The sequence below is a fragment of the Rhinatrema bivittatum genome, chromosome 2, assembly GCF_901001135.1.
Source record: "Rhinatrema bivittatum chromosome 2, aRhiBiv1.1, whole genome shotgun sequence".
In the NCBI taxonomy this organism is placed as follows: domain Eukaryota; kingdom Metazoa; phylum Chordata; class Amphibia; order Gymnophiona; family Rhinatrematidae; genus Rhinatrema; species Rhinatrema bivittatum.
This window is the reverse complement of record NC_042616.1, coordinates 479,704,250-479,724,875: the sequence shown is the minus strand read 5'-3', so window position 1 is coordinate 479,724,875 and position 20,626 is coordinate 479,704,250. Positions and strand designations below refer to the sequence as shown.

Sequence of the window (20,626 nt, the reverse complement as noted above, 5' to 3'; positions counted from 1 at the left end):
ATTTTTATTAAGTTTCACATGTTATACATACACAACCGTCTGGTCACGGGTTTGTTCTGCACCCGCTTCCCAGCGACACTGAAAGCAACATCATAGAATCAAAACAGACAATGGCCCTCCCTCCACCCCCCACCCAACCCCCCAACTTTTTATATTAACTGATTTTTATTGCAAGAAAATACCAATGAATGTTTTTGAAAATTGAACCTAGTGTATCCCAGTTTAGAAGTCATAGCAATAATAAAATAAATACCAATAGTCATAGTATTATTAAATGAAAAAAAAAAAGGTGAATATATCCTCTCATAACTTTGGATGGTTTTATATATTTTTGTAAGCAAAATATATGTAAAATGTGGTTTCTGTATCTAATACAGCAGCAAAAGGAAAATTCTCTGTCTTTCTCCTTTCCTCTATCTTTTTTGGTTATATGTTTCTTTTAAATATAAATTCAATAGCATTCAAAATAATACTGAACATTGTGGTCACTGAATGTAATGTGTAGACAGATAGATAAAAAGATGAAATAACAGTTTCATGTAGGTTGGCTGAGTGACTGGGTTCCTGACTGGAGGGTTTGTGATGATAAAAAGTCTTGCTGTCTAATCAGTGCAAGCACTGAACAGCTACTCATATTGGGCCAGATTTTCAAAAGGTTATACACACCGGGCCTATTTTAAAAAGGCCCAGCGACACGCATAAAGCCCTGGGATGCATGTAAGTCAGGGGTGGGCAAGTCCGGTCCTCAAGGGCTGCAAACCAGTCGGGTTTTCAGGATACACCTAATGAATATGCATGAAATAGATTTGCATACAACTGAGGCAGTGTGTATGCAGGTCTCTCTCATGCATATTCATTAAGGATATCCTGAAAACCCGACTGGTTTGCAGCCCTCGAGGACCGGAATTGCCCACCCCTGGTGTAAGTCCTCGGGCTCCCAAAAAGGGGCGGGGATGGGGTGAGGTGGGGCGGGGGCGGGGTCAGCGGCTCCAGGCACAGCGGCCATTTGCTGCTATGCTGGGGATCACGTGCCAGCAGGTGGCTGGCGTGTGCAACTTGCACCTGCCCAGAGGCAGGCACAAAAGGTAAAATAAAGGTCAGGGGAGGGTTAGAGTAGGGTTGGGAGGGGAAGGTTGGGGAAGGGGTGGGAAGGGGTGGGAAGGTCAAGCTTGGGGGAAGGGAACAGGGGAAGACAGCGTGGCTTGGCACGCTCAAGATGCACAATTGTGCACCCCCTTGCACGTGCCAACCCAGGATTTTATAACATGCGCGCATGTTATAAAATTGGGCGTACATGGTGCACACCTGGTAGTGTGCGCACATGTATGCCCCGCACAACCTTTTAAAATCTACCCCACAGTATATTTATTTGTTTATTGAATAAACACACAACCACCCACAGTGAAACTCAGGTATAGGAGGAATGGTTAAACCTGGTAGTACCAAATACATTTCTGGCTAATACTACTAGGGCAGAAGTGAATGACACGCCTTAGTTGTCTTTTAAAACATGACATATTAGGGACATTTTTCTTTACTGTTCTAAAGGATTGAAGGCTCTTCTCCTCTGCCTTCAGATGCATTCAGAGTGTCTGAGAACTGAAGACACCTATTAGTTCATCAGGTAGCTCTAGGGGATTTAGTTCATTCAGCAAGTTACTTGTAAGAACTATTGACTTTAAACATCACCTACAGGAAGTTATTGATCTATTATAACAAGTTTGTTTTTAAAGACACAAAGACAAAATGGCTTACTTATCTCGGTAGCTATTACGCTAAGATTATGCCATTGGGATATTTCACGGTCAAGAGGTTTTGCAGTATAAATTGATCCATTTCCAGAGTGTATATTAAAAATTCTGTCGAGGTCTGTATGACGATCCAAAGAAAACCTATGCATGGAATGTAAGAAGAAAATATGATAAGAGACAAATAGAAATGTTTATTTCGTTTACAACATGCTATATACACATTCAGGTTTTGGAATTATTTGAGAACAGCTTTTGTTTAAATAGTATGGAAGATATTGCCTTTTGTTCATTCATGCTTTTTGTGCTTTGGGTTATGCGTTGACATTTTTGCCTGTTGGTTGTTTCAGGCAGCATGCCGATCTCTCTTGAAGCAAACTGATTTTTGGATGAGGAAAATTCACAATAAAGCTGAAAGAGAAAGGTAAACCTTATATGTCGATAAATATTTCCGATGATCAATATTAACATGGAACAGGTTCCCGGTATATTGTTTTGAAAGATAAGGGGAAATAGAATCTGTGAGCGCCTGCCTGTCTTTTTAAGTTAAATATTTTGTTTTTGTGATGCACAGGTGCTGGCATTTGCTCCCAATAGCCGGTCTGTTTCTACTTTATCTCTGACACTACAATAAAGCTGGTCTTGGTGAAATAAGGGGCAAATTTCCCCTAGAGAGTAGCAATATTACTATTCCATGTGTCAGTGTATTTGTAGAAGCAATCAAACCTGCCACCTGTGCTTGAAAAGCACTAAAAAATTAAAACAAACTGGTTTTGACATAAGATACATTGCAGGAGCCCCCCCCCCCCCCCCCCACACACACACACACACAGCCCTCCACCCATTTTTTATGCTTATTGTCAAAGGAAGAAGAGGGTTCCATCAAGAACAAGGGACACTTTTATAATTGCGCTTTCCTGGGTTAACATATGGATGCTAGAAGCACTTTGTAAGGTCCTGAGGGATCCCAGAAGCATGCACATACATGAGATGCAGAGCTACTGCAATGCATATTTTATTGATGTGTGGATGGCATATAATATAAAAAATAAAATAAAATAAAATGTTATCTCTCAGAAATGCTTTCTTAGCATTTTGATACATTTTCCCACAAAAAGCAATATATTTAAAAACAAATCTACAAACATATAAATGCCTGTTGAACATTTAGGGGATAATTCTGTAACATCAGGCATAAATTAGCTGGCAAATATTAAGATGTTACTTTAATATTCAAAAGTGGACTGTAAGCCCACTTTGAAAATTATCTCAGCAAAAGTATACGCACACAATTACAAATGCTTTTTGGTGCATGTAGTTTTGCTCAGAAAATATACTTGTATACTTTTTAAAATCAAATTGTATGTGTGTAGTCATAACCCTGCCCAGAATCCATCCTCTGAAATGCCTCTCCCCATGCACATAAAGGTTTGTGCATGCAGTGCGTTCTGCATGCAATTTTTGGTGCATATTGATTGCACAATTTTTCCAAGGGCCATTTGCTCAGATAAAACAATACTTTACTTGGAGAAGCCCCTTCAAAAATTACCTTCCTAATGTTTTTTGAAGGAGGTAACTCGAGGGAAACATGACAATATACAGAGGTGGAGGTGCACTCCAGGAATATCCTACTAGGAGAAGTGGTGGCATCCAAAACTGACTGAAATTAAACATGCTTGGGATATTTGCAGCCTGCAGTGATGAGGGCAGATAGTGCAGGTAACTGTTAAAGACATTGCAGGAGAGGGTTAGAGTATTTGCTCAATCATTTGAAACTGGAGAGCCAAAGAAGGGAAGAGTACAAGCTAGTAGGCACTGGGCAGAGAGTGGTGGGTGAAATGCATCAAACCTCTAAAAAGACTGGAGTGGACTGCAAATATGGCATCAGTGGTGCAGCTGCATTAGGCTCCTAATGCAGGGGCTATGATAAGTATTCTAACATCAATGAACATGTAGAAATATGGGGCAGTGTTAAGAACAGGGTAGAAAAGGGAGGGGAAGAGGAGCTGTTTATTTAAATATTGGAATTTATATGCTCATCTACCCCGAGTGGTAAAGAATCCAGAATAAACAAATCTTAAAGGTCAGTCTGGATAGGCCAATTAGTCTTAATCTGCTGTCATTTTTTTATATTATTATATTACTGCAATTCTATATATTAGCCTTTGACCTCTAAATATGTGACCCTATCTTAGCATGAGCATACCTCTCAGTCTATGTGCTTATAAAACATATTTTATATCTTCTAATTCTCTGAAAAAGCATGTAATTTCTGCCCAGCATATTGGTCCTAATATTTACAGAAATTACTTAATATGCCCATTAGCCAATAAAAGAGTTTCATTTATCCGTCAATTTACAAATAATTAATATACTGCCATGCAAGCCTACTTACATGATAAGTTATTAGAAAACATAGTTTTCACATACTGTTCTGCAGTAACCTTGTGTTCTGTTTAAGGAATGTAGTAACTTTGCATTAAAAGACTGAAATCTGCTCTGGTACATCTTTATTTGCTCCTTGATGTTTATTTGTGAGTCTGATCATCTGCTTTGCTATAACCATAAGTACTCTAGGGAAGCTGCTTATCTAAAAATACGCAATTTATTGTTCTGATGTTTGGGGCCATATATGTTTTTCAGCAATTTCCCAAACACACCACTTTCCAGATGAAATGCTTTTGTTGGATCACTTAGCAGTTAGCACAAGACTTGATGTATTGTGAAGCTCTGCTGGCTTGACAGCAAAGACTGGGGAGATTTTCAGAATGCTTACGTGCCCCGGAGAGGTCTTTTTGTGTTATTACCGGGGGAGGGTAATTGAAGAACTTACCGCAATGTGAAGCTAACCAGGTCAAGGGGAAGCATTCCTGGAGGTATATATTAGGCAGGGTTAGGAAATAGTATATGTACCTGGTATTTTCAAATGCATATGTACTATTTTCCCAGTCAAATTTAGTCTACACAAAAAGCAGATGCAAAGTTAACAGCGCAAATGTACCCATGAGCAAATTTCAAAGGCAAAGTATGCAAGGACTTTCTCTTTGAAAACCCATATAAGGTCAGCAGTTGCAAAGGACATACATACTCTGCACCTGGGCAGATTGTGATGAAAACTGACCCGAGTAAGCATTGCAAATCACTGTTGTTCATAATGAACAGTATAAAAGACTCTCCAAATGCAGGCAACGCATGCCAGGATCATGAACTTTGGTTGAAACCAAAGAATATCCATGCGCTATAATGTCCAAAATAAATCAAATCAACAACTGTTCATATATTGTCAACCATTTAAAGCCAACAGGTTAACCTGCTTCCACCCTCTAAAAAAAAAAAAAAAAAATCCTTTCAAAGGGTAAAGCTGCCAAGTATCAGAAGGATATTAATGTACTGCTGAAGTGCAGAATAATCTGTTTCTCTTCCTATGCAATTTGTAACTTTTCACTTTGAATGTGGCTAGCCTTTTGTCTGGTTTTGAAGTGCAGCACACTCTTGCTGTGGTTTTTATTACATTTGCTGCCCATGATTCTCATGTCTGAATATTAGGAAAGGAGTTTTGAAGTCTGGTCCTCGAGGCCAGCAGACAAGTTTCATTTTCACGGGAAAGAAATTCTGCAGCATGGCACAATTCTTGGATCAAGTGTATGCAAATGTGCACTGGGCATCCTGACAACCAGACCTGCTTGATTTTAGCCCTCAAGGATAGGACATGACACTCTCCATGCTAAGAAATGTAACATAACAATAAGAATAACTGCATGAAACAGATTTTAAATTCGACAACAATCCTATTTACAAAGAGGAAACTGTTCTGCTTTAAATACAGATGATAGCTGATAATCAGGCACAAGCAGAGCAAAAACTATAAAAATACAAATTATTTTTTGTTAATGTGCTTATATGGTTTTAAAATATGACATCTTTCGCATAAGGCTTTAATTTCTTGGAACTTCTGGAACGGAGAATTTTGCCAGGAAATAATAATGAAAGTACTGTGAAACTTTACTTTTAGGGCTTAAATTTACAGATTGTGAAAAACGATTTTGCTTGCATATTTTTCCCCTGCGGAATTTTTTTTTTTTTGGAATTTACAGAAGATTCAAGCCTCAGGCAAAAGATTAGATGCTTTTGTCCCTACATTTATGTGATGCTTAAATCCAGCCCTGTATCTTCTCTAAGGGACCAATGCAATACAAATTGTGCTATGAAAGTTTTAGCATACAACTTGGTAAAATGTTTATATACATGTTAAAACCCCACATAAATTCAGTAAGGTACTTATGGTCTTCACCCCTGTCCAGCTGGACTTCTTTCACATACAAATGAGGGTGTGGTTGAATGGCTTACTACTTTTATGAATGCCATTTTAACCAGTAGATATGATTCCATTTTAATGAAATCAGCTACGCTTGCCCCAATTTTGAAAAAAAGTTAATTCATTGAGACACAGTGTTTTAGCTGTAGACCCATTTCAAATGTATCATTCTTGGCTAAATTGGTTGAGGTTGCCATTATTATTCAACTCAGAGACCACTTAGAGGTGTAGAATCTCCTAGATCCATCTAAACCAGAAGTCAGGCATGGCTTTAGCACAGAAACTGCACTAAAATAGCGCTTGGATAGCTTTTGGTTGTTGATGGATAAAGACAATTCTGGTTTTCTCTTGCAGTTTGATCATTCATTTGCATTTAATTTGGTTAATTGTATCTTCCTGTTGATGAGACCAAACAATATTGGTATAACGGATGCAGTAGCCGAGCGGTTTGCCTCTTTTCTTTCAGGCAGACAGCAGAGGGCTAAAATAGATACTCATCTGTCTCAGTTTTGGGCCTTTACCTTAAAGTACATCCCAGAATTCTTTTATAACCTTTTTCATTTTATTTTTGTAGCAGTTGGGCACTGCTGGCTTTACAATTTCTGTTACCATTGGGACGCTCTCTCAAAGACTTTTCATACTTTGAACAAATGTTTTTCAATGATTAGTAACTGGATATAGGAAAACAGGCTAAAATTAAACCCTGATAAAGCAGAATTATTATGGGTTGGAAGTTCTGCTGTGACCATAATCATGTTCTGCCCAAAGGACAGAGATGTGCAGTAGGTCTCTCTGGATGAGAAGGTTTTCAGTTTGGAGGTTATCACCGATTCTTCTTTATCAACGAATACTTTGTGCTTAGTTAGACAATTAAGGCCTTTGTTTTCCCCATCAGGCGATAGTGATGTGCAGGGGGGAAAATGTTTGTTTCAGTTTGCTTTTTTTTTCATTTTGTGATTTTGATTCATTCAATGTTTATTTCAGTTTAGTTTGTTTCCCCAAACCAAAATAACAATTACATTTAAAAAAGAAACCAAAAACTAATAAAAGAAAAAGAATCAACCCTCCACCATATCCACTGTGATCCCTGGTGACCCCCTTTACTCCTTCCGTGGGTCTCTGATGAAGAAAGGAGCATGTGTCCCCCAATTAGCAACTGTCCCTCCATCTTCAGTTGAAAAACCGCACCAGTAAGCACAGAGACTGGTGATAGTTGTTTTACAGCCATAAAGCAATACGGCTATAAAACAACTTGAGGACAGTCTCGGCCAGCTGACTCCATTTTTCAACCAGAGCTGGCAGGGCAGGAGCAAGTGAGGATTTCTTTCCTCATCAGAAACCCCATGGAAGGTAAGGGGGGGGGGGGGTGAGGGGGTGGGCTCATGGGCAGGTATATATTTTAAATTTATAGGTAAATAAGTATGTATTATTGCTAATAGCAAGCACCATTTGCTGAACTGAAAATATCTGCACATTTTCCAATATTTTAGATGAGTAAATTTTCAGTTTGAATGCAAGGAACTGAAGCAAAAAGTGGCAATTTTTTTTTTTTTGTATTTTACTAATTTGAGTAAAAAGAATGCAGATCCTTATCAGGCAGAACTGAGAGCAGTGGTCTGGTCCCATCAAAATTAGTGAAATACTGTGGGACTTTCCCAAAGGATAGTTTCCTGGCTGTAGCTGGTGCAGAACACTGCTGTTAAAATCTTTGCTTTACATAGAATATGGGTGAGTGCCATTCCCTCTGCTCAGAACTCTCCACTGCTTGCTTCTCGCCGTGTGTCTTTACTTCAAAATCCTCAGCATGACCTTCAGAGTTCTGCGGAGACTCGGCCCAAGTTGCTTAGTTTATTGAATTGAGCATCATGAGCCCAATCAACTTTTACCCCTGAGCCAAAACCTCTGTTTGTCATTGCCCTGTTAAGGAGCAAAGATTATCCAGTACATAAAACAGATCATTTTCAGGCCAGCTTCCACATCTGAGGAATGTACCACACACTTCGTAAGAACCTGAAAACCTAGTTATTTGCACTGATTGCTGAAGTTTAGATCTATATTGTTGACCTTTGGTGGGGGGTAGCTGGCCCTTACTTGTAGTTTCATCAAACTGCAATGACCCAGAAAACAAAGAGGTAGGCGATCTATAATGGCCGTCAGGTAAACAAAAAAAGATTAGATGCCTTGATCTTTTCCAAATATTTATTAAAGTAGAGACGTATAGATGTATTCATAAAAATGCCTGAGTTTCGCAGCTCAGCAGCCGCTGCCTCAGGGGCTTGGACAATCAAGAATCTCAGATGAGTATAAAATCATCAAGGGAAGGTCACCAAAAGATAACTTGCAAAACGCCGACATGTATTCAGTCTCTACTGCTAGTTGTAGATCTGAGATTCTTGATTGTCCAAGCCCCTGAGGCAGCGGCTGTTGAGCTGCGAAACTCGGCCTGAGTCGGGCATTTTTATGAATACATCTATACGTCTCTAATAAATATTTGGAAAAGATCAAGGCATCTAATCTTTTTTTGTTTATCAAACTGCAATGGACTTTCGGGTTTTCCAAGGTCTTCAGCAGGGACTGTATGAAACCATCAATAAAATAAGCATTACCAAAGACTCAGATTGTATTCACATACCCTCATTACTTGCCAAACATATGTTTTGTTAGTCCCTGTTCATGTAGTGCCAAATTTAATTAAAAAACAAAAAAGCTATATTTCTTTGTCACAGAAAGCCTAAATATCCCACAGTTAGAAGTGTATTTTCCTTTATTTGCTGATGTACTAAGAGGAAAGAACCCAGCTTCATTTCCCATATCTGATCTGAATTTGCATTGTTTAGACATGCAAGAACATACATAGTATCTACTTGTACGCTGAGCCAATAAGACATGCAAAACACAGCAGGAATACACACTTAACAAAATGAATTATTATGTATGCACATTGAGAAATTGAAGTTAATTGGCACTTGTGTTTAATTCTATGAGTTGTTTTCTTTTAAAAATTCAGGAAAGAGATCCATTTGATGTAAGACAAATAAAAATATTTTTATTGGATAAATACAAACAGCAGAGAGTGCAGTATGTGCAGGTCAGATCACTGTTGGAAAGACAGGCTTAGCTTGATAGTTATATAATATCATGGTTTTTATCATAAAGCACAAATTTATTGAATAAAAAGTGAATTTGAAAAGCCCGATGCGCGCATTAATTAGGGGATACGTGAATATGTTGCTCTTGTGCGTGCCGAGCGGCCTTTAAAAACTGCCAGGTTACGTATGTAAATGACGCTGCATGCACATCTCGGTAACTTCTCAAAAAAGGATGGGGAGTGGGCGATACATGGGCGTTTCAGGACCTTAACCAGAAATCTGCAGGCATGCCGAGATCCCCTGCCTTGTAGCTTTACTTCTGCTATGGACGGTGTGTAAGTTTAAAAAAAACAAATGAGACATTTTGGAGGAGTAAATGGGTGGTGTGTAGGCTATCAAACCAGGGGGGCTTGGAGGCCTTAGCTGGTAACTGGGGAAGAACTGGTAAAACAGGTAATGGTGTCAGTGTGCGCCCCTTCTAAAATTTCCCCACTAATGCGGTAGAAGTGGCTTTTGCACGCAGAGGCAAGCAATTACTGAACATTGGGTGCATTTGTGCACGCAGCCAGGCTATTTTATAAAATACGCACATGTACGCAAATACGTTATAAAATAGCCGTGTCCCTGGATGCAGGCCAAAGAATGTGTGCAAATGTGCGCCCGTGAGTTGCTTTGAAAGTTACCATCTTTGTGCATAATTTATTCAAATCAGGGTTACAAGCAGTGCAAGAAGACTGATCTTTTTAGGTAAAAAAAATAAGGATGTAAATTCAGAAACAACTTTCTGAATTTGTATTTTTTCCAAATTACCTGGTAGGACTGGAAGCAGCATCAGGGTCTCGGGCCATCACAGTTCCTATAATTGTTCCCAAGTCAGTATCTTCCTGGACTTCAAAGAGGTAAGATGCTCTGCTAAAGATGGGAGGTTCATCCACATCTTCTACAGAGATTTTCACAGTAGTGGAGTCCTTGAAAGGCCCAAGGTAATAAAAACGCGGATCCACGTGAGTGTTCATAGCCTCCACTTTCAGAGTATAAAGTCGCCTGGCCTCATAATCTAGTGGCTTTGCATGGAAAAGGAAGAGACAAGTAATAAAAACAGTTAACATTTGTTTTGGGTGAAAGTGGGGCCTGGAGATAAATGATAAAGTACAAGATTTTTCAGCAGAAACCACTAACACATAAAGAAAAGTGGAACTCACAACTTGATTGCTATTGGCTGGTGTGATCACTATTGCCAATTTTCACTAGCTGCCTCTTCAGCCTTGGACTTAGATATAGATAATCACCTCAATATCATTTTGCTATTGCTGGGTGGCATGACTTATTGACTTTATTTACATTTATCTTCATGCTAGAAATGTCCCTCTGGCATGAGTCAGATGTTAACACAACAAGGAGTCACATGAATTTAGCCTTTGGTCTTTGTTTTGTTACCATAAATAAAATACAGTAAGGAATTATAACATTCTCTGTTGATCAATCAACAAATGTAAACAAATAGCTACCATGTCAGCATGCCGTACCATGACGGTGAAAGATCGCTCTTAAAAATGTTTGTTTTGGAAAGACTGCAGAGAAAATACATTTGAAATTGTCAAAATGGACTCTGCCAGCTACAACTGGCCAGTTAAAGCCATAAATGTTTGTATTTATATGTTCCTGCTAGAAGAGAAGAGGCAGACAGATTTGTCCTGGCTGATGGACATAACTGTGTGCTAGAAAATGCCTGTTCAATGGTCCGACTCTGGGGGATGTTACATAGTGGGGAGGACACAGACTGTTTAGTGGGAAGCAAATGGAATATGTGTGTGTGTGGGTGTGGGGGGGGGGGGGGGGGGAGTGTCCCGGGGAACTGGGTAATTGTGCTGGGAATGCTGTTGCTGGGGGAATGGTATGGGTATGGAGAATGGGTATGGGTATGGAGAATGCTGGGGAATGTGGCCCTGGCAGTACACAGGGAGAGAAAAGCTAGATTTGTTTGTCTGCCTGCCTTTTTGCTCTTCTCTGTTGGTCACATCACCCACCCCACAACCGCCCACACCCGGCAATTTGTTCTGATTATGGATTCTCAAGCTAAGAAAATCTGCCCTGGTAGTGCTTTATTCTCATTCATATGCAATCTGCCAGGCTGATGGGGTTAAGAATAAGTGTGGCAAAGCACAAAGGGGACCAGATGTAGATTATCCTAGCCAGCTTCCTAGCTAGGAGTATGGTTGGGGGGGGGGGGGGGGGCCTCATGTTCTTGTGTGGTATGGATAAGTTTTAATTGACTAGTTGATTGGAAGATCGACTTAGATAGTAACAGGGCAAGTGGCTAGGGGGTGCTGTCAGCTGGGTTGGTTAAGGGCTTGGCTTGGTAATATTTTGTTATATTGATAATAAAGCTGAGATATACAATTGTTCCAATGATAGTGTCTTATGTGTCTTTTTTTGGGGGAAATTTGGGTAAGGAAAAAGAGTCCAGACATTCTCCTGGTTACACTTGTAATGTACATGTGTTTGGTATTGTTTCTTTTTCATAAACCTATTTACTGAAAGATTTTCTTTACTCAAGAATATTTACATTTAAGACCTGATTAATCAAAGTTTTTTCCCATTGACAAAGAATGGGAAAAAAAAATCTTAGAGGTGAATTAAAAAAAAAATTGGGTGTAATAAAGTAGCAACTATTGTAGCATGTAAAGTGCTCATGAAAAGTGCTCATAAAACTTTTAGAAAATTCAACTTTATGGAGTAAATTTTCAAAGGAGTTAGTGTGTAAATGTAGCAATTCTCAAAAGCAAATTTACATGTATAAAGTGTAGCGAGCACAGCCTTCAGGGGCCGATGGTGCAGGCTTGGCAAGCAACTCTTAGATCATGGGAGAGCTGAACCCTTGGGCCACAGGATGGCTCAGGTCGGGACATGAGTCGCACCCGTGGTGAGGTGTGTGTGCGGGAATGGGTATCACTGGAACAGAGCTGGATGGATCTAGGAAGACAAGGCTAAGACAAGTCCCGGGCAAGGACTAGGAGCTTGGTACTTGAGACTGAAGAGTCTGACGTGAAGCTTGGAACTCTTGAGGAGTATGACGTGGAGCTTGGAACGTGGACTTGGTACGTAGACTTGGAAAGTGGACTTGGGACATACACTTAGGACATAGACTTGGAGAGGAAGGTGAGTCCCTCAGGCGCCCTACACAGCATGTGGGGCTGGTCGTGGACCACACTGTAGACTCAGAAGAAGAACATAGAACAAGGACACAGGCGGGAATGAGCAAGACCCTCAGGTGCCCTTCACAGCACTTGGGGCTGGTCACAGACAACAAGGGGAGCGGGATGAGCTCAGGAAGTCTCATAGCACAGGAGCGAAGCAACCTCTCGGGGTCTCCGGAGTCGGGACAGGATCCAAGGAGATAAAACTTGGCACTTAGCACTTGAGGACCAAACCTCGGACTTTAAAAACAAGGACTCTCTGGAGGAATGGGTTCTTCTGGACCTGGAGCATCAGGACCGGGATGACATCAGGAAGGGAACAAGGAACATCACTGGACTGGGACTCACAGACATCTTGGAACTAGGAACATCTTGGGACTAGGAACATCTTGGAACTAGGAACATCTTAGAATGGATTGCAGGACTTGGGACATAGAACAGCTTGGATCATGAAACATCTTGGATCACGGGACATCTTGGATCATGGGACGTCTTGGAACATGGGATATCTTGGAACATGGACCAGGATCTAGACTCACGGACATCTGGACTTGGAACAGCATCAGGATCTGGACTCACGGACATCTGGACTTGGAACCAGGATTGGAATCTGGACTCATGGACATCCGGGCTGGAATAACATCACGACTGAAGAGACTTCTTCAGGAGCATCTGGATAGATGTGAAGACAAAGGTGAAGTGATGGACGAGCCCTTAAGTAGGGCTGAGAGGCAACTCCCTGGGAGGAGCTACCAAGAGGACCATGCATGGCTGGCCCCATAAGAATGGGGGAAAACCGTGGGCCTGCCCCTTAGGAGGAGCAGTCAGAGGAAGTCTGCAGGACCCTGGACAGTGGCCCTGAAGACGCTGAAGCAGGAAGGAGTCGAGCTGGGCTGCGCAGGCCCCGACATGGGAGGTGGAGCAAGAAGGACCTCAGGGGCGGCTTCAGCGGTGGCCTCTGGGCCGCGAGGACAGGCATGGGCGGCGGCTCATGCAGCAAAGAGCAGGGGTCAGAGGCGGCCTCTAAGCCACGGGAGAGCAGGCATGGGCGGCAGCCTGGGCCACGAGGCCAGGCCTTGTCGGTGGCCTCCAAGGGCCGCGAAGAGCAGCATCAGCAGCGGCACAGGCCGTGGAGGTAAGGCCCTGTCAGCATGAAGCGTGGGCACGGGCACAATATAAAGTCCATTTACATGGATAAAACCCTATTTTACACACATAAATCATTTTGAAAATTATCTCCATAGTGAATCAGCTCCTTAATGTAGCAGGAAAAATCAAAGGGATATAAAAAATGGTAACACTTACCGCATTCAGAAACATATACATAGATTGGTTTGGGTATTTAGCATGATATTACTATATAATCTATCCTTACATTGTCATTTTGTTAAATACAAGGCTGGTATTTAATAGTTTAGGAACTTGAACTTTCTTTAAGCCAAAACACTCAATTTCTATGAAGTTGATTTTGAAAGCATTGCTCACTCAAAATTGCCCACATATGCGCATATGTCGGCCTCACACGAGTAATGCGGATTTAAAAAAGTTAGAAAGTACCCGCGTAAATGCCAGTATGGGCATCAAAAATAAGAGGGAAGTAAAGGGGCCGGTCATGGGCATTCTGAGGCAGATCAACAGTTACATGCTTAACTCTGTATTTTAAAACTGGAGACTATGGCACGGGTTGACTTGTTATCCGTGTAATTTTACTGCTGTTCTAGATGAGGAGCAAGTCTGGAAATCTCGTGTTTTAGGGCTTATAGGACAGGATGAGGGAATCTGCGTCAACTGCGGGGCATGCAGGATGAAGAACCAGAGGGGTCTTGAAGACCTTGATATTAACTGAGCAAACTAGTGGACAAATTAGAAAAACTGGTTTGTTCCTTGTGCGAGCATGTTTTAAAATCTGCCTTAGTATGCTCATAAAAGACGGCAAAGTCCTAGAAAAAAATTTGCGAAGTACATTTTCACAAGTAATCTTTTAAGATTAGGTGCATACTTACTGTATTTAACAACATATGCGCACAAGTGTGTGCATGATTTATTGATTGATTGATTGATTGATTGATTTGGGCATTTTATATATTGTTGTTCCAAAAGAAGATCACAATGGTTTACAAAATCAGCATTCATATTCTCGGTCAACATTCACGTACTGTGTCAACATTCATATTCTAGGTTAACATCATAGCAAATTCATATTCTGGTTCCTCATCATACATTTTCTCATCAACACAACTGCAAATTCAAATTCTAATTTTACTAACCATACACTTTACATTGCTCATTGCTTATTGCTGGCTATACTAACATTATCTCTGGTAATGACGTTGTAGTTATCAGCATACTGCAATGCTGATACATGCATGTATGGGCGCACGTGCACTTGTTTTAAAATGAGCCTGTATAAGTAGTATTCCCTCTTAAGTACTTGATACATGAGAATTTCCCACTTCCTCCACTGTAAAGAATAATAAGAGAATCAAAAGAGTACCAAATTATTTATCTTAGTTTTCTCTGCAGAAAACCTTTTATGTTTTCATTGTTAGTTTATTTTTTATTTAAACTCTTCTATTCCATGATTTTCAATAATGTTGTCCAATGCAGATTACAGATAAAAATAATTAATATCACACAATAATATAATTCATATAAACAATACAACAAATGTAAAATAAATATAAAACAGATACAATTCTGTCAAAAAATTCATCACTACCACTGGGAATGCTTCTCTAAATAGTATAGCTTTGAGACCCTTATAAAATTTCAGCAAATTATTTTTTAGATTACATAAGAACATAAGAACATTAAAGTGTCCTGCTGGGTCAGACCGAGGTCTATCAAGCCAGTGACTGACAGTGGTCAGTGCTGGCCTTCCCAAGTCAACCTAGTTAATTGCTGTGCATGGATTTTTACTTCAGAAACTTGTCCAACCTTTTTTTGAACCCTGCTATGATAGTTGCTTTGACCACATCCTAAGGTAACAGACTCCATAGCTCGATTGTGCACTGAGGGGCGGATTTTCAGAGCCGTGCTCGCGTAAATCCGCCCAAAACCGGGCGGATTTACGCGAGCAGGGCCCTGCGCGCCGGGAAGCCTATTTTACATAGGCCTCCCGGCGCGCGCAGAGCCCCGGGACTCGCATAAGTCCCGGGGTTCTCGGAGGGGGGCGTGTCGGGGGCGTGTCGGGGGGCGGGCCCGGTCGTCGCTGCGTTCCGGGGGCGTGTCGGCAGCGTTTTGGGGGCGGGTACGGGGGCGTGGCCGCGCCCTCCGTACCCGCCCCCAGGTCGCGGCCCGGCGCGCAGCAGGCCCGCTGGCGCGCGGGGATTTACGTCTCCCTCCGGGAGGCGTAAATCCCCCGACAAAGGTAAGGGGGGGGGTGTAGACAGGGCCGGGTGGGTGGGTTAGGTAGGGGAAGGGAGGGTAAGGTGAGGGGAGGGCAAAGGAAAGTTCCCTCCGAGGCCGCTCCGATTTCGGAGCGGCCTTGGAGGGGAGGCAGCGCGGCTCGGCGCGCGCAGGCTAAACAAAATCGATAGCCTTGCGCGCGCCGATCCAGGATTTTAGTGGATACGCGTGGCTCCGCGCGTATCTACTAAAATCCAGCGTACTTTTGCTTGAGTCTGATGCGCAAGCAAAAGTAGGCTGATCGCGCTTCTTTTAAAATCTACCCCTGAGTGAAATAATTACACCAAGGATTGTGAATAGATAAGAATGTCATCCAGGTAGACCACAAAGTAGGAATAAAGAAAGTCTTGAAAGATTTTGTTTACCATATTTTGAAATACTGCAGGAGCGTTGCAGAGTCTGAGGGACATAATGGGATATTTATAGTGCCCATCTCAAGTGTTGAACATGGTTTTCCACTTGTCCCCTTGTTTAATGTGAATGAAATTATAAAATGAAATCCGCTTAGATCCCACTTAGTGATGATCTTGGCAATTTGTAGTAGGTCAAAGAGCTCTGAGATGAGGGGCAGTGGGTAGCAAATTTTTTTGTGATTGCGTTGAGATCCCTGAAATCAATGCAGGGTCTAAGAGTCCCATGTTACCTGGCTATGAAAAAGAATCTCGCACCAGCCGGGGAAGAGGATGGCCAGATAAAGCCCCTTGCCGGGGTCTTCTTGATGTATTCGCTCATGGCCTCTGTTTCATGAGGAGATAACAGAAAGACTCGCCCTCATGGTTGCATCTTGTCAAAGAAGAGATCTATACTATAGTCGTAAGATTGATGTGGGGGCAGGGTCTTGGCCTGTTGCTTTGAGAATATACCAGCATAGACAGCACACTGGGGCAGCAAGCCAGGCATAGTTATGGCCCCTATCAATATGGGTGGATGCTAGACAGAAGACAGACATGTGGTAATCCTGGTGGACCCACAATGTGCCAACTCCAAGGAGTTCTAATCAATTACAGGTTGGTGTTGCTGGTGCCAGGACAACCCCAAGATGATGGTATTTACAAGTTGAGGAATCGCAAGAAAGGAAATGGTTTCTGAGTGGAGGAGGCCTGTGCAAAGAGACAAAAGGGGTGTTATCTCTGTGAGGGTTTTCATAACAGAGGAAATGGTTACAGGTTGTTTTAAGTTATAGTTAGTATCCAGTGCCTGTGAATCAAGGCCTGGTCAATAAAGTTCCCTCCTGCTCCAGAGTCTGGGAATGCCTCAGTGTGAAACTGATCATATTCAGTAGGGATGTGAATCATATTTCTGATGATTGAAAATATCGTGCAATATTTTCAAAGTCGTCAGAAATCGGGGCCTCCCCAAAACCGATAGGAAAACCCCACAAAATTGTTCGTGGGGGTTCTCTTATCATTTTGGGGGAGGGCAGGAAAAACAGCACACAAAAAACAATCCCTAAACCCACCCCGACACTTCAAAACAGCTCCCTTAGCTTCCCCCACCCTCCCGACCCCCCCCCCCTCCAAAACATTTTAAATCACCTGGTGGTCCAGTGATGGTCCCAGGAGCGATCTCCCGCTCTCGGGCCATCGGCTGCCACTAATAAAAATAGTGCCGATGGCCCTTTGCCCTTACCATATGACAGGGTATCCATGCCATTGGCCAGCCCCTGTCACATGGTAGGAGTAATGGATGGCCGGCACCATCTTGTGCTTCTACTATGTGACAGAGGCCGACCAATGGCACTGGTAGCCCCTGTGACATAGTAAGGGCAAAGGCTATCGGCGCCATTTTGAATACTGGCAGCTGACAGCCAGAGTGCAGGAGATCGCGCCAGAACCCCCGCTGGACCACCGGGGACTTTTGGTAAGTCTTGGGGGGGGGTCAGGAGGGTGGGGGGTTGTAGTTAATTAAATTTAAAGATTTGGGATGGGATTTTCTTTTGGGAAACAAATACATACATAACTAATAAATGGATCAGGGTCTCCCGAGAACGGATGCAACGGATTTGGCTCCCCAAGAATATGAATACCGAATGGGACAAATTCATCCCTGCTGCACATCCCTAGATTTTATTACTGATTTTATTCTGTAGACAGATGCATAAGAATTGGCTTTGGAGGCTGCATTATCACAAGAGACTCGAGGGGAGAACATTCTATTATCTGTATCAGTAGGAAATTATTTCCCAGAGAAATAAAATATTCTGTCACCAAAAGAGTCCCTGGCAATCAAATGGGTAGTAGAGTTTCTGAGGTATTATCTGATAGGGAAGACATTTGTGTTAAAAACAGATCATGCTCTATTGAAAAGGCTGAATACAATGAAGGAGACAAATGCAGCCTTAGCTAGGTGATATTTGGCGCTACAACCCTATGACTTTACAGTTCTTCATAGAATGGGGAAAAAGCATCGAAATGCAGACTTCCTTTCCTGGGAATGGGGGAGGGGGGGATAAGAATGCCTGGTGACAGAAAAACAAAAAGGGGGGATGTATGTGATGGAGTGTATGTTCCTTGTGGGAGAAGAATATGGACTCCATCTGAAATTACAATTCCCAAGAAACCTAAGGGCAGAGCTTAGCTCTGGTGATTGACAAATGAAGAGATGTGAGGGCTGTGAGGATGGAGTACCAAGCAAGGGAGTACATGGATTCCCGGCCTACAAGTTAAATTAGAGACAGATGAGTTGATCTAGGGAGGAGAGAGAGAGTGAGCTGGCATCTGAATTCATTGAAGAGTTCACAAAGTTAAGAAGACTACAAACTGTGAGTTTTCCTGCTGGGTTTATAACAGTGTTTGCAGAACCAAGAGGACTATAAACTGTGACTTTTCCTGCCTTATAAGGAATGCTGGATTTATAACAGAGTTTGCAGATCTAAGAGGACCACAAACTATTCACCAGGAATTATGATGGAGATTAGTACAGTACCCTACGGTGTTATTGCCTTAACTGCTGCTATCTTGTCCTTTGTTGGTGCCTTGGAGTATTGGTTATGCCTCCACTCCTGTTTCACTTATGCTCTTCTAAATTAATGCTTTGGAATGTAGATGTCATGGCTGTTGTGCCCTTTGTCCTTACTCAGGTCCGTGGCATGTTGGTGCTCTTGCTCCTGCTATTTCTGCTCCTCTCTTTGTGATTTCAGGGAGGAGTGTCATGCTGGTGACCCAATCCCTCGCTACAAAAATCAGCAGCAGGAAAGACACAGCAAAGAGGTGGTTAATCACCAAACTTGACCTTTTTGCCCACTGATGTAGAGATTCTACATCAGGACTTCTATGAACCCCCTCCAGTGTTTTTTCTAGCTTTACCCTGAATAAACATTATTCCTCATCTTTCAGCCAGTAGTCTTGTTGGTTCAATTAGTTTTTCACCCCTATACAAAGTTCTGAGGACCATTTTTCATGTCAGGACTGCAATGAACTTTTTCCAGAGATTTTCTCTGGATTCTTTCTGCCCAGGGACAGTAAGATCACCATCTTTCAGCTACTGGATACATCAATTAGTGTTTTATGCTTGCACCCAGGCTAGACAACCAATTTTCAAGTCAGGAGCACTACGAAAACCTTTTCAGAGTTTCCTCTGGCTCCAGGTTCATGATGTTATACCCTACTCATGGAACCTTGGGGCAGTCTTGTCACTGTTGGGGCTACTTTGCTCCTCTTATGTTGATTTTGCCCTTTCATGCCACTGATGATGTTGCTTTGCTCCTCTTTGTGTGACTTGGACTATTTGTTACTTCTTTCATGATGCCCTGGAGTGTTTCTGCCACTGTTGGTGCTGCTTTGCCCCTCTCATAGTTCCTTGGGGTGCTACTGGTTATAGAGTCCAAAATAGGATACATAGCATCTCCCATTGACATTAATGGAAACAAGCTGAATGGCAAAATGAAATAAATTCAATTAGGAACTGATATGTTTGGGTATTGCATGTGTTGCATCAAATATCTTTCTTATTGTGTGTTTATTTATTTTAATTGTATGATTTTATGGATGTCAGATATGTTATCTGCACTGAACTATTTGGAAGCTGTGGAATGAAAGACTTTAAATAAATAAATATGAACTAAACAACAGAAAATGGTTAACAAAGTAATATAACAAACCCATCTGGAATTGTTTTCCATGCACATTCCCTAGCCTTTTGATGTTTGTTTATCTTGGTTTAGTGAACATATTTTTGGTGTTAAAATATTTTTTAATATTAACTAGTGAATTTGGTTTTGATTATATTCTAAAACACACTATGGAATATTAGCACTTGATAGCTTATTGTGAGTATTTTTATAGGGCCTAACCTTTTGGGGATTGTCAATTATATTTACTCAATCCAGTAACTTATTTTCTAACTTGACTTTTCTCTTCTAGAGAATATAGACACTCAATATTGTTTCACATGGGATTCAGTTCAAATGAAAATTTATTTTTTTTAGTTATAAAAATGGCAGTTCTTTATCCAGTAATGAAATAACTGACTATACAACTTTATATACACCTTTCAAATTATGCATTTTAAAATTTCTCCACTATTGGTTTTTGTAATAAACATTGATTTTCTGCAAAAAGGATAACTTTTTTTTAGCACTCAGCAATATAGACAGGCAGGCAATGTACATGCTAAAGGGAGGTATATGCTACACTGAAACACATTGTAGGTTTTGATACGATAAACTATAAACACATTACAGAAACAATCTTTTTGCTTCATCAGTGGCTGGGAGTGAGAAGAGGGTGGCTTATGCTGACAGTGTGGCAATGGGGGTGGGGGTCCCAATAAGGTCATGATGCTTCTTGGGTGTTCCTCTGCATTAAATCGGCATTAATTGGTATGTTCATTAGGGCATTTAGGGCATGCAAATGGTAATAAACCTGCACT

The 20,626-nt window shown here is 41.5% G+C and overlaps 1 protein-coding gene across 1 annotated transcript in view; it reads right to left on the bottom strand.

Moving 5' to 3' along the window:
* Positions 1-20,626, bottom strand: part of LOC115084999 (cadherin-10-like) — a 433,942-nt gene that overhangs the window by 64,372 nt on the left and 348,944 nt on the right. Inside the window, 2 exon segments of the mRNA XM_029590505.1 lie at positions 1,756-1,892; positions 9,963-10,216. Of these exon segments, the coding sequence (XP_029446365.1) occupies positions 1,756-1,892; positions 9,963-10,216 (391 nt within the window).